General features: G+C 37.4%; 1 protein-coding gene across 11 annotated transcripts in view; it reads right to left on the minus strand.

Annotated features, from left to right (window-relative positions):
• Positions 1 to 13719, minus strand: part of NUP62CL (nucleoporin 62 C-terminal like) — a 79641-nt gene that overhangs the window by 63833 nt on the left and 2089 nt on the right. The window contains exons 2-4 of one of the 11 annotated variants that reach the window (XM_013983737.2): positions 13027 to 13064; positions 11342 to 11378; positions 5864 to 6026 (exon numbers count right to left, since the gene is read on the minus strand). The exons of 1 other annotated variant lie outside the window; for it this stretch is intronic. In XM_013983737.2, coding sequence (XP_013839191.1) covers positions 5864 to 5930 — 67 coding nt within the window. In that variant the 5' untranslated portion in view covers positions 5931 to 6026; positions 11342 to 11378; positions 13027 to 13064. Of the gene's footprint in view, positions 1 to 3741; positions 5489 to 5863; positions 6027 to 10507; positions 11312 to 11341; positions 11379 to 12934; positions 13065 to 13719 lie in introns of those variants that run through there. 9 more of the 11 variants (XM_013983733.2, XM_013983740.2, XM_005654287.3 and 6 more) reach the window with 9 other exon arrangements.

Consider the following 13719-nt stretch of genomic DNA (forward strand, 5'->3'; position numbering starts at 1 on the left):
TGAGAATCTATAATTCTGTCAAACTTAAAAGCTTAATTTAAAGATTAAAACATTTTAATATCTATAAAACTCTAAGAAAAATAAAACCGTAACAAACTGGGGGAAATACTTCTTTTTTGAGGGAGGAGAAAATTACATCTTTCTTTTCCCTACCATCTAGCAGAAATTGAGTACTTTCTTCAATTATGAAGGTAGGCAACAAACCCCATAGGTTAGCAGTACCTGTGACTTTGTCACCAACAGAAATCACAGGTCTGAAAATATTTCTTATACAAATATCAAAGCGTTAAGATACTGAAACCACATATAAATGAGATAAAGATGGGCACCATATTAGAAAACTGAGCAAAAGATATAAAAAGGGAATTCATTCTCATTCTCTCTCTCTCTCTCACACACACACAACACAGATATAATTAATCAATAAATAATTTGAAGGGAAGTCAGCCTTACTAATAATTAAGGAAATGTAAAGGAACATGATGCTATGATACTATTCTCACTGTTCAACTACCGAAGCTTAAAAAATAAACAAAAAGGATAATATCCAACATATGTAACACTGCAGGGAAATGTATATTTTCATAAAAACAACAAAGATTACTAACACTTATTTACTGAGTACCTATCACATACACACCAAACAAGGTTCTAAGCATTTTATTTATATTAACTGAGTGACCTAATCCTCACAACAAGGTAAAGGGTTGAACACTTATCGAGAAGCAAACCAAACACTGAGAGGTTAGAGCAATTTGTCCTACGTCAGGGAACTAGTAAATAACAGAGCCAAGAGTCAAACTTTTATTTCCCAGTTGTTTTTTGATAACAGATAGGTATTATTTGTAATACCAAAAATTCATTTTGTATACAATTAAAATGATGCCCCCTCAAGATAGTGACTAAATATTCTAACATTATAATTATTTTAATGCTCCTCTTCATTTCTGTGTCCTATAATGCCATTAACAGCCAATCAAAATTGGTTATATTATCACTACTACAAATTATAAATAAGTTAGTTCTCTCTTATCCATAATTTAAAAAATATTTTACCTTTTTGGCTGTTTCCGAAAGCTCTGAAATCATTACTATACTGTGTAATATAATAATATATACCATAAAATCAAATGTATCCAATATCTCACTCGGTATCTTCCCCAAGTTCTAAAATATCTGAGGCATCCATAATAAAACTGAGCTTATATGCTTATAAATCAGTACCCTTTATTAACTGCATTTTGCCTTAGCAAGATCCTTTACAAATGCCTTCTCATTAATGTTCAGTATAGGTTAAATGTATTTTACTGAATCTTACCTATTTAGAAACCGGTAACCCATGCATGTAAGATGCCTCTACCAGCCAAAATATTTTACCAGTCCCCAATGATGCCACATTAACTCACTTATTATTGCACTGTTATTTTAGTATTCTCTAAGATTTTATACTCCAAAAATATTCTTTCCTGTTCTATTTCATCTCCTGATAAATTTCATTTTGGAAGTTTTATTTTAAAAAAGGAAAACAGAACATACCAACAGATTGTAAACAAAAACATACTTGCTAAACACAAGTACTAAACAGTTGAGGAAAACATTTCAGTGTAACTCTATTATTACTAGAGACCAGTTTATCTAGACTACTCAGAAGGTTGTCACTTTTCCCCAAAGAGTATTTGGTTCTAAACCTAAAACTGCAAAACCAGAAGGAGCAGCTTAGATTTAATTTCTATCACCTTCATCAATAACACTAACCTCCAACAACAGAGTTAAATCACATTCGGATAAATGTATCAAATAAGATTCTCAAAATCAGGAGTTCCCATTGTGGCTCAGTGGTTAACAAACCCGACTAGCATCCATGAGGAGGGAGGTCTGATCCTTGATCTTGCTCAGTGGGTTAAGTATCCGGTGTTGCCATGAGCTGTGGTGTAGGTCACAGATGCAGCTCAGATCTGACCATGCTGTGGCTGTGGTGTAGGCCGGCCGCTACAGCTCTGATTTGACCCCTAGCCTGGGAACCTCCATATGCAGCACACGCAGCCCTAAACAAACAAACAAACAAACAAAAAAAGAATCTCAAAATCAACCTTTAATACTGTGCTTCCCCGTTACAGAACAGAGTTCAAACCTTACCAGTGGATGGCAAAAAGGAGCAACTGATTGTGTAGCAACTGTTTCACTAGATGCACGAGTAGCAGTAGTGAGGGATAATCTTGCAAATGTGCTGGTTGAGCTGCATTCCCCATCAAGACAGTATTGAAACTGGTGCACCCAGTCTGAGGTGCACTTTCACCACTGGATCAGAATACTGTTGCAGTTGCAGACTGAGTAACAGAGCTGGTAGCAGAACCAAAAGCAAAAGGAGTGATACCATCATCTGGTGTGATTGGACACTGCTTGTTACAGCATTAGTAAGGGTGTTGGTACCCAGCCCAAAGCATCTCTAATCACTGTAGGTTGTGTGAAAGCCATGTTACCCAAGTTTAACTTTTGTGCATTTATTGTAAACAGAAAAAGGAAAAAAAATCAATATAATAGTTCTCTGACACATTAAATAGCAGCTAGATAACATAGCTCTTGTCAAACTGTGTTTTAAATATGAACACTTTGCAAGATTTTATTCTGTGGGTTATTTCATCTCAGTACAGAAAGAAAAATAACCAGATATTAATATAGGAATACATGCACAGAGCTCCCTTTTTGCTCATTCATAGATAAAGGTTTCCTAACCTGGTCTACTTTAAGGAGAAAAAAGTCTTAAAAGGTTTTGACGGGGAAGGAGTAGTTCAGAAAATTTTATTTTCAGTAGAGACAACAGAACTTACATTTCTATCAGCCTGGCAGACTTCATTAAAAACCATAGTTTTTTGTTCTAGACACAATCACAAAGTCACACAAGAGGCATCCCTTTAATAGAGTTTCCAGAAATTTTTAAATGTATTTCATGACCCATGAAAAAAGCACTTCAATATTTAAATTATCCACCCTAGGAAAGGTTATTTAACACTCAATTACAAGTTATTAGATAACTAACACCATAGGGGAAAATTCCAGAGGGAATACTCCAGCTTTCATCAGGCTATCAGGTGTTACTGAAAGAAATGGCTGGATCCAACTGAATTTAACATAGAAGGACATTTTCAAAATGCTCCCTTTAAAAATTCTGAGATGCATGAAGGAAAAACGTATACCCAAGGTCATTACAATGATCAATAGACAAAGATCTCTCTAGAGAAAGACACTTAATAAGCAAGCAGCCTAATTTCAAGATGATATATGTTCAAAACCCAGTGAGTACTCTTCCTATGGCTCACATAAAATGAAGGGATACCACTGATCAGAATTCAATGTGCCTTGTGTCTCAAATCAGCAACAGCTTCAATTTTATAAGACCATCTTGGGAATAAGTGGCATAATTCCTAATAATTGACTTAGAAAGACCATACTATCTCTTTACCCTTTCCATGCTTTGAATGGAAAGTTTGTCTTTGAAAGATGATTACCTTTGTAGGCACTAAAAGAATCAAACCATACTGCTCTTACCCTAAGGAAAATCCAGTTCCTACCGGGACAGGAGTTGATGCAACTTGGTGCTCCAAAGCTGAATCATGTATTCTGCCTAGCTGGAGCTGTGTTAATGAATGAGAACAGGCCAGTAGAAGAGGTACTTCTAAATGGTTGGGACAGAGTCCCCAAATTCAACCCTCCTATACAAGGTGTGAAGAAAGTAAACTATACCTGAAGCAGTTGTCTTTGCAGAGCCAAAAGTGAACCAACCTATAGGGGTACCAGTTCCTCCGAAAATAAACCAGCCCTGACTCCAAACTCTAAATGGGGGTGAGAGAGAAATGGAAAAAGAAAATCAAGAGATCTCAACAAGACTTCTAAGTCACCATGGTAGATAGAAGCCACACTGGAATCTCTCTCTTCTACTCCAATCTCCAAGAAATATCAGTTAAAAAGCACTTAATAAATACATTTTTTTTTAAAAAAATGCAAAGCAGAGTTTTCAAAGAAGACAAATTTCCAGGTACCAGACAGGAAATTCATATCTATGAGCAGAAGCTAAAACTGCCCAAGCCCAAGGGGGTGACTTGAATGAGATATCTGCTCTAAAAGCAGGAACTATGCTAGATTGTGGGTAAATTTGAGGCTAACAGGGTAAGGGCATAGTCTCCTCAATCTCCAGAGACCTAGTGAAGCTTAAATCTCAGAAACCTCTACAGAAGAATGGAAAAGGCAATGGAGACAGGCAAGCACCCCAAGCTGGTACAAAAAATATGCATAGGTGGCTCGAATTCAATCTACCTTTGTGATACAGAAATTTCAAACTAAGATGTTAACATAAAAACTAGTTAGGAGCTGATGAAACTTTCAGGGCCCAGGCAGCTAGTCCACAACATCACTTAGCAGAGATACCTCCACTTCCTAGGTCACACCCATGATCCTTAAAAAAAAAGCCCCCAGAAAATCAAAACTCAAAGATAAGAATTACGAAACATCTCCCACGTTGCTGTGGCTGTGGCGTAGGCCAGCAGCTGCAGCTCGGACCCTCCATATGCCGCAGGTGCGGCCCTAAAAGACAAAAGACAAAAAAAAAAAAAAAAAAAAAAAAAAAGAAGAACTTGGAGTTCCCATTGTGGCTCAGCACTCAGTGGTTAACAAATCCAACTAGCATCCAAGAGGATGCAGGTTCGATCCCTGGCCTCAGTCAGTTGGTTAAGGATCCAGTGTTGCTGTGAGCTGTGGTGGAGGTCACAGACTCAGCTTGGATCCCACATTGCTGTGGCTCTGGCGTACGCCAGTGGCTACAGCTCGGATTGGACCCCTAGCTTGGGAACCTCCATCTGCAATGGGTGTGGCCCTAAAAAGACAAAAAGAAAAAAAAAGAATTATGAAACATCTAAGTAAGCAGTCTATAAGCCTGAAAATTGAGGAATTAGAGATAATAGAGCAATATGAATGGCACATTAAAATGTTTTATACGTTCAAAGAGCTCAATAAATAAATAACATACACAAAGCAAACAAGTGACTGTGAAAAAGAACAGAGGACAAATCCAAGAAATGGATATAGTATTAGAAATAAAAGAGGTTCAAGCGATAGATTTAAATAGTAGACTAGACACAACTGAGGAGGAAAAAAATCGTGGAACAGGAAGAAAGAACAGAAAAAAAATCTGCCAGAACACAGGGCAGATAAAGTGATGAGAAAGCACAGAGAAAGATAAGGAGAAAATAAAAAAGAAGTTTCGATATATATCCAGAAGGAATGTCAGGAGGGAAAAAAATAGAATGGCAGAGACAATATTCAGGGTTAATAAATGAGTTTGCTAGAACTAAAGAGAAATGAGTCCTCATATTTAAAGCCACCAAATGCAAGCAGGCAATTCCTCCCACCACCATTCTCACACACACACACACACACACACACACACACACACACACACACACACACACACTTTATATTGAAATCCTAGACTATCAAGTGTAGAGAACAAATCTGAAAGTTATCAGAGAGGAAAAAAAAAAGGATTTACCTAATAAGGAGTAACAACCAGGTTGACAGCAGGCTCTTCGTTAGCAACAGTAAATGTTAGAAGATGGAATAATATCTTTAAATATCCCTTAAAATGTTAAGGGAAAATCATTGTGTACTTATAATTCTATCCCAGTCAAGATTCATAAAATGAGATGTGACTAACAATCAGTTTTTACACAATAGCTCTGAAAGGCAATTCTAAGAAATCAGTTTCAAAAATATTTCATCAAAGTTAAGAGCCCCATTACTTTATGCAGCAGCAAAAAGGAAAAAAAAAAAAAACCACAACACCAACCTGTCAATTTTTCTTATTACTTACATTTTTTACACTTTTTGAAAGAGCTCCTTTCAATGTAGACGTAGATTTTACTCAAACATGCATACATTAGGAAAAAAATATTCAGAATCCAATTTTCAAGTCAAATTTCTTGAAGTCTTCTGTGGCACCAGGAGCACTGTAGCTGCAGCAATTCTTAAAAGAACTCATAAGAACGAAAAGCCACTTTTGCTATGCTTTCAAGCCAGCTTTGCAAATATGTCTCCCACTTCAGCATAATCAATACCTAAACCTGATTAACCATCTTTTCCATTTGTTCCCCACAACCACTGCTTACTAGGAGTTAAAGGTGATCCCCTATGTCTCTGGGATTTTAACCCAAGCCACCCGTTATGCAGGTTTTGATCCTAGGCATTTTGATATTACATGTGCATATGGAAACAACTATGATGTCACAACTGCCATCTGGCCAAAGAGGATTGTAAGATACTATCAACTCTTAAGACTCATTTCAATCTCAGAGACCGTAAACTATGAAAACCTGTACCTCTCTAAACTGATGAAATAGTATCTTGAGTAGTGTTAGTGTCATGGTTATAAGTGAACACCTCCCCAAGAGTAAATCTGAAGAACAATATTTATCTAAATGTGTCAATTATGACATGCTTATTTTAAAGTTATACACATCTTAAAACTGGAACATCTTAAAAACGTGAACTGAAAATGCTGATTTCAATAGTGTAGTAACTCAGTCCTGGCAGGCATAGAAAGGGAGGCATTCTGGGCAGAATAAGAGCCCTTGCTATAGTTAGTCTTATATTCCCAAGGATACCACACTCCTGAGGTTGTAAATGTTATGTTATTATAAATATTATATAAATTATATATTATATTATATATTTTATATTTATGACATTCAATTATATGATGATATTAAAAATGTCTACAGAAAAACCATTGTTGTCAAAACATGGTTCTGATACTGTCACATAAATTGATATTTTCAGAATTAGGTACTGTCATCAATGTCGCAGAGCAGGCCAAAGGAGAAACTTCTGGTAGCCATCAAAAGGTGGAATTTTTTTTCCTGTGTCCTTGCATTGGTGGACTTTCTAGTCTTTTGGAAGTAATTTAAAGAATCTCCCTCTTATTAAGAATCCACCTGTCAGAGTGGAGCAGTGGCACAGTGGGTTAAGGATCCGGTGTAGACTGCTGTGGCTCAGATTCCATCCCTAGGCCAGGAACTTCCATATGCCATGGGTGCAGCAGAAAAGGGAAAAAAAAAATGTAGCAGGTGCATTTATACTTTTTCTTTCTTAGAAATTTGAGAAATAAAACAAATGAAAATCACCTTTGGGACTAAAAATGAATCTTTGTCACTAAGAATTTGTAATGAAAGATTCTTTCCCTTCCATTTCATTGAGATCTTATATCTGTCACATCCTTATACTTAACCAGTTTCTGGCAAAGGTGTTTTAAGTTTCCCATTGGTATTAGAGATTGCCAATTTCTTCTTATAACCCCATTGCTTTTTGCTTTATATCTCTTTCTTTGTTTTTGTCTTTTTGCTTTTTCTAGGGCCCCACTCTCGGCATGTGGAGGTTCCCAGGCTAGAGGTCAAATCGGAGCTGCAGCCACCAGCCTACGCCACAGCTACAGCAACACAGGATCTGAGCCACATCTGCAACCTACACCACAGCTCATGGCAACACCGGATCCTTAACCCACTAAGCGAGGCCGGGAATCGAACCCACAACCTCATGGTTCCTAGTCGGATTCGTTAACCACTGAGCCACAGTGGAAACTCCTGCTTTATATTTCAAGACCATGTTGTCAGGACCACAGATTCATGGTCCACCCTCTTGGTAGATTTCCTTTCTTTCACAGGTGTGAAATGTCTATTACTAAATTGCCTTAAATCATATTTTGTCTGGCATTAATGCTGCCTCACTGTTTTTCTTTTGGTTGGTATATGCCAACTATATATATTTTTCCATCCCTTTGTTTTCAACCTTTCTGAGTCATTTTTAGTGTGATTTTTGTAAAAAGCAAAGCTGAAAAATTTTAAATATAGTCTAAGAATCTCGTTTTTTTTTTTTAATCTCTTTTCCATTTCTTGGGCCGCTCCCACAGCACATGGAGGTTCCAAGGCCAGGGGTCCAATCGGAGCTGCAGCCACTGGCTTCTGCCAGAGCCAGAGCAATGCAAGATCCGAGCCACATCTGCAACCTACACCATAGCTCACGGCAACGCTGGATCCTCAACCCACTGAGCAAGGCCAGGGACCGAACCCGCAACCTCATGGTTCCTAGTCAGATTCGTTAACCACTGTGCCACGACGGGAACTCCAGTCTAAGAATCTCTTAAAGAGTAAGTTTAATTTTATTTATATTTATTATGACTACTGATATAACTGGACTCATCTCTTCCACCTTATTTTGTCTTTTTTTATTGGCCATGTATTATCTTTTTCTGCATAATTGGATTAATTGAATTTTCTGTACTCATTTTTCCCATAGTTGGAAGTTACATATTCTATTTGTCTGAGTTTCTCTTGAACTCTTTAACATATTTAAAGTCGTGGCTCAGCAGTTAACAAACCCAGCTAGTATCCATGAGGATGCGGGTTTAATCCCTGGCCTTGCTCGGTGGGTTAAGGATCCTGAGTTGCTGTGAGCTGTGATGCGGGTCACAGACACGGCTGGGATCCAGCATTGCTGTGGCTGTGGTGTAGGCCCTTGGCTACAGCTCCAATTCGACTCCTAGCCTGGGAATCTTCATATGCCGCAGGTAGGGCCCTAAAAAAGGCAAAAAATAAATAAATAAATAAATTCATGTTCTTCTAACAAAAGCCTGAAGTTCATCATTATTCCCCATGCTTTTTAACAAATAGGACCTTAGCACACTTTAGCCTCTCTCTGCATATCACTGCTTTAATAAAAAAAATGGAAAACAAGTCTGTACCCTATGTGGCCATGAGTAGGAATATCTATCTGTCTCTGTCATTGTTGAGTTCCTCTAGCCAACTTCTATTTCTCTTCAAAGTGCTCTCTCCTTATCCACACTGCCTGACTTGGAGCTTAAAGGTGACAAAGATACAGCTTTTTATGTTGAGCCCAGCTTTCAGTTCCATCCTGGATGCCTTAATGCAGGCATACGTATTCAAAGAAAGAAATACTAGATGGTAAATGCCTTCTGCAGAAAATTCAGTAGGCCCAAAGAAATCATCAGAGCTCACTCAAAAGGCTCCTGGAAATAGACAGATGATCCCTGCATGATAGTTCAATCTAAATGAGGCTTACTGACTTAACTAAACTGGATAGGAAGAAAACGATTCAATAAGCACCGCCTCTTGGCAGTTCCATTAAGTGAGTTACCAAAATGTTTTCTTAAAAATAAATTTACAAAAGGAGTTCCTGTCGTGGCGCAGTGGAAACGAATCCGACTAGGAACCATGAGGTTGTGGGTTTGATACCCAGCCTCACTCAGTGGGTTAAGGATCCAGCGTTGCTGTGAGCTGTGGTATAGGTCGCAGATGCAGCTTGGATCTGGCGTTGTTGTGGCTGTGGTGTAGGCTGACAGCTACAGCTCTGATTCGACCCTAGCCTGGGAAGCTCCATATGCCACAGGTGTGGCCCCAAAAAGACACACAAAAAAAGTTTACAAAGGGCCCTCCACATATACTACCCCAGCCAATTTAATTTAACGTAAAGTGCTATATGAAAACTTTCCAAAATATAATGCTGGGGTTCTCATTGTCAGTGAAGGATCAGTCAACCAGGGGTATTTATGGAGCACCCTCTTAGCTGGCCCAGAGAGTGAACATAAATTGCATTTTAAATTACAATTTAAAAAAAATACCATCTCATTTATCAGCACGCAAATTATCTTCTCTATGTACTACCTATTGTTATTTATGGATCCTAGGAGTGTTCTGGGTAGTAAGAAATCTGACTGAGGATCAATAAATGATGGGAGGTCATTTCAGGACATACTACTTTACCACTTAAAATTCTTGAATCTCTTATTTAAGAGGAAAAGAAGAAAAGATAGCATTCAGGAATCCGAAATTCCCTATCTTTTAATGACCCACAACAAATCATAAAGGTATTTTGATCTCCATTCTATAGTTGAGGAAACTGAGGCTCTGCGATGCTAAATCACTTTCCCAAGGTCAAACAAGCAGTAGCTTAAGCAACACACATTAGGAAGATAAATCTGCATCTCAAAGGGCAAAAGCAAGTAAGTTCAAGCCCAGATACCTATTATAAGCCACTTCAGCATAAATGTTGAGGGGCTTCTGTCTCACAAAGTATAAATTATTTGGGGGATCATTCGTGCTATTATTCCTCTACATTTCTTTGAGAAGTGACTGTCAAGAAAGTGACTAGCACAGAAGTTCAGCCATGTAATTGATTTTAAAATGTCCCTGCCTTCTTGGAAGCATATTAGACGAATCTTCTGCCTGGTTACTTGATAACCACCAAGTTCCACAAATTCACTTCACCTTCTCAAGAACATCACGACTAAATGATCTGGCCAGAAAATTCATGCAATGTGATTAGCCGTGTTATAAAATCATTCCTATAAATAGTAACTTCTGATGATACATATGATTCCTTAACATATCAATAATTATCGAACTAGGGAGAGAGGCAGAGAAGCAAAGGAAAAGTACAAACTCACCGAAGAAACCCCTTGTTCCACCAAGAAAGCCTTCCAGAAATGAAACTGAAGAAGAAAGTAGAAAAACTGAAGCCTCAAAGAACAATAAGGTCCTTATTGGCACTGACAGTTAATGATGCCAACTGTGAAAGCAGAAACTTAGTTACTCATGTTTTATCCTAGATGAATGTGATAAGGAGAGGTGAAATGAGCTCAGCCATTTTTAAGGGAATAGGAAGAGATCACAAATCTAATGGTGGGCATTTTATTTTGTGCCAAAATAAAAGACAGAGCTGCTGAAAATGGTACATTCGTTTTGAGTTCATCTTAAACATCTTAAGCACTATAACTCACTGATTATCTTTCACCTTAAGTGCTTTTCTCCTCCTTCACACTATAACTCGTCAAGGCCATAATATCAAAATCTTATTTTAAGGGCGACAAAGGTTTTTTCAAATCCCCAAATTAAGACCAACTTTCCAAATGTTACACTGACATTGCAGAAGACTGTACATTTCCATGAAACAGGTCTTATTCTCAGTGAATGCCTTTCGCAGTTACAAAATTGGAAAAGACAAGGCCAGGGGTGGGACCCAAGGGGAGGGTGGGCAGGGGCACTCAGGAGAGGGGAAACCTTGGAGGAGCTGAGAAAGTCGCAAGAGAGGGAGGGGTGTGGAGAGGAGGAGCCCAACGCAAGGCTCGGTTAAGTGGAAAGGAGGCAGAGGGACCCAAAAGGGCAGAGCCAGGGACGCGCACGGAGAAAGCACAGGGCTAGGGGAGGGGAGACAACTAGTCTGAGAGGTGAAAGAGGAATGGCATTCAAATGCAAAACAGCCTCAAAGGCCCACGACTCACTTTTAGAAGAATCCTCCCCCCAAACCTTGAGAAAAATCTGAAAAAAAAAAAAAAAGAAAGAAAAACTGGAGACTTCTGAAGCAGAATATTCACAAAAGTCTTGTACAAGTGTCAAGTAATAATAGTCATTTAAAGATTTCAAAAAATGTCATTTCACAAGGAAAAAATAGATCTGTTTTACATTTTACAAAGGAAAATAATTCGAGTTTATTTTTTAAATCAATCTCACTTTTCTCAGGGCTTTATTCCACAAAAAGCAAGCCAACAGGTATATGCCTTTGAAAACTAAGCATAATTCTTACACCTGTAATTTGTTTATTGTGGTAAAATATACATAATGTAAAATTTGCCATTTTAACCATTTTTAAGTGTACAATTAATTCAGTGGCATTAAATGCACACATGGCATTGTTCACCCATCACCACTATCTATTTAAAAACTTTTCCATCACCACAAACAGAAACTCTCAACTCATTGAACAATAATAACTCCCCACTGCCCACTCCCCCAGCCCCTGGTAACCTCTATTTTACCTAGTCTTTATGAATTTGCCTATTTTAGGTTACCTCTTTTAGTGGCAAGTATGATTTCTATGGATATTTGTATACTTGAAAAAACCTAAATGTCCAACAACAATATTGGAATGGAGTGGGGTTTTTGTTGGCCGTGCTCCTGGCACGTGGCAGTTCCTGGGCTGGGGATGGAACCCGTGGCGTCGCAGCCGCGACCTGAGCCACTACAGTGACAAACGCTGGATCCTTAACCAGCTGCGCCCTAAAAGAACTCCAGAATGGAGATATTTTTAAGTGGCATAATTATATGAAGAGTACTTTACAGCAATAAAAATAATGAACTTTATCTACATTTATCAGTATAGATAAATCTCAAAAACAATACCGATTCCCCTCAAAACTTGTAGAAGAGTACCGCATACCATTTATGCAAATGTTAAAGGACATGCAAAGCAATATATTATAAATTATTTGTGGCCATCTGCATTTGAGTGCACTTAAAAATAAATAACAGTTTCTGAAAAACAATTACCTCTGGATTGGAAAGGAAATGAGACTGGGAAGGGGTACAAAGAAGTAGTGTTTTAGTTTTATATTTAGTTTTAGTGTAATGTTTTACTTCTTTAAAAAACAATACCTAATGAATACTTGGCAAAAGGTTAACAAATGTTAAATCTTTGGTGGGTCCATGGATGATGGTGTATAACACGTCTCTATACTTTTCTGTTTAAAATATTTTTATAATTTTAAAAAGAGGGGCTAGTTAATGTTTTAGAATGACGGAAAAATAAGACAATCTCTGTGCTTTGAAAAAGGGGAATGTGCTAATACAGGCCAATTATAGCTTTTATTCTCCCAGTCAACTTAATTGCTTCCTTTATAAAAAAAATTTAAATTACAAATGAATACACACTCATATACTCTTTGGAAAAGATATTCATAGAGAAAGCTAATCACCATGAGTGTTATTACGGCACTTGAATCTGCTTCAATCTGCTATGATTCATATATTATTTAAATGTAAATCCTTTCGAAAATGTCCATATTTATTAGTTAAAAAATACACTCAACCTAACTCACATGTATACCGAATATTGTGGTTGATCACTGCTACTCCAGCACACACAAACGTAGATGGGCAAATTCAGACATTCGAGGGGGCAAAAACTCACAGCTCAGGTCCAGATTCCTGGCCTTCCTGTTAGGATTCCTTTTGAGTGCAAAGAAGGTAAAAGTTATATAAATGAAAATGATTTTAAATAGTCAAGACTTTACAACGTTATTGATAGCATGCAATAACCGGAAATAAATCGTTGTTCTGTTGTTAGTTTAGTAAATTATTAGTAAATTATAGCCATCTCTATTTATGGAATATTAGGCTGCTTTTAATAATGAAAAATATGAGGACTATCAGCAAGACAGAAAAAAATTCTCAGAACAGTACTAAATAAAAGGAGCAAAATACGGTATAAACAGGGACTAAGATTACGTAAAAATATCAGTCCATCTGGATAAAATAGGAGGGAAACAGAAATATCAGTTTTATCAGCAGAATTGAGGGAAAGTTTTCACTTTAATTTCTTTTAATGCTGGTTTAATGAAATATTTAATTAGTGTTTTTAAGCAGTTGGTATATTATTAAAAAAAATAACTAAGCTATATCCCCTTTTCACATCTATAACCCACAAAGTTTTAGTTGTGTTTTTTATCTTTTAGATCTCTCATTTCATCACTTTAAAATCAAACTAGCAGTCAAAATCCATAAATTCTGTTAACTCTGCTTATGGGATACAGGCAGTCAAAAATCCAGAAATTCTGTTAACTCTGCTTCTGGGATACAGGCAAGCCAGGGAAGCTCTTTTTCC

The sequence above is a fragment of the Sus scrofa genome, chromosome X, assembly GCF_000003025.6.
Source record: "Sus scrofa isolate TJ Tabasco breed Duroc chromosome X, Sscrofa11.1, whole genome shotgun sequence".
In the NCBI taxonomy this organism is placed as follows: domain Eukaryota; kingdom Metazoa; phylum Chordata; class Mammalia; order Artiodactyla; family Suidae; genus Sus; species Sus scrofa.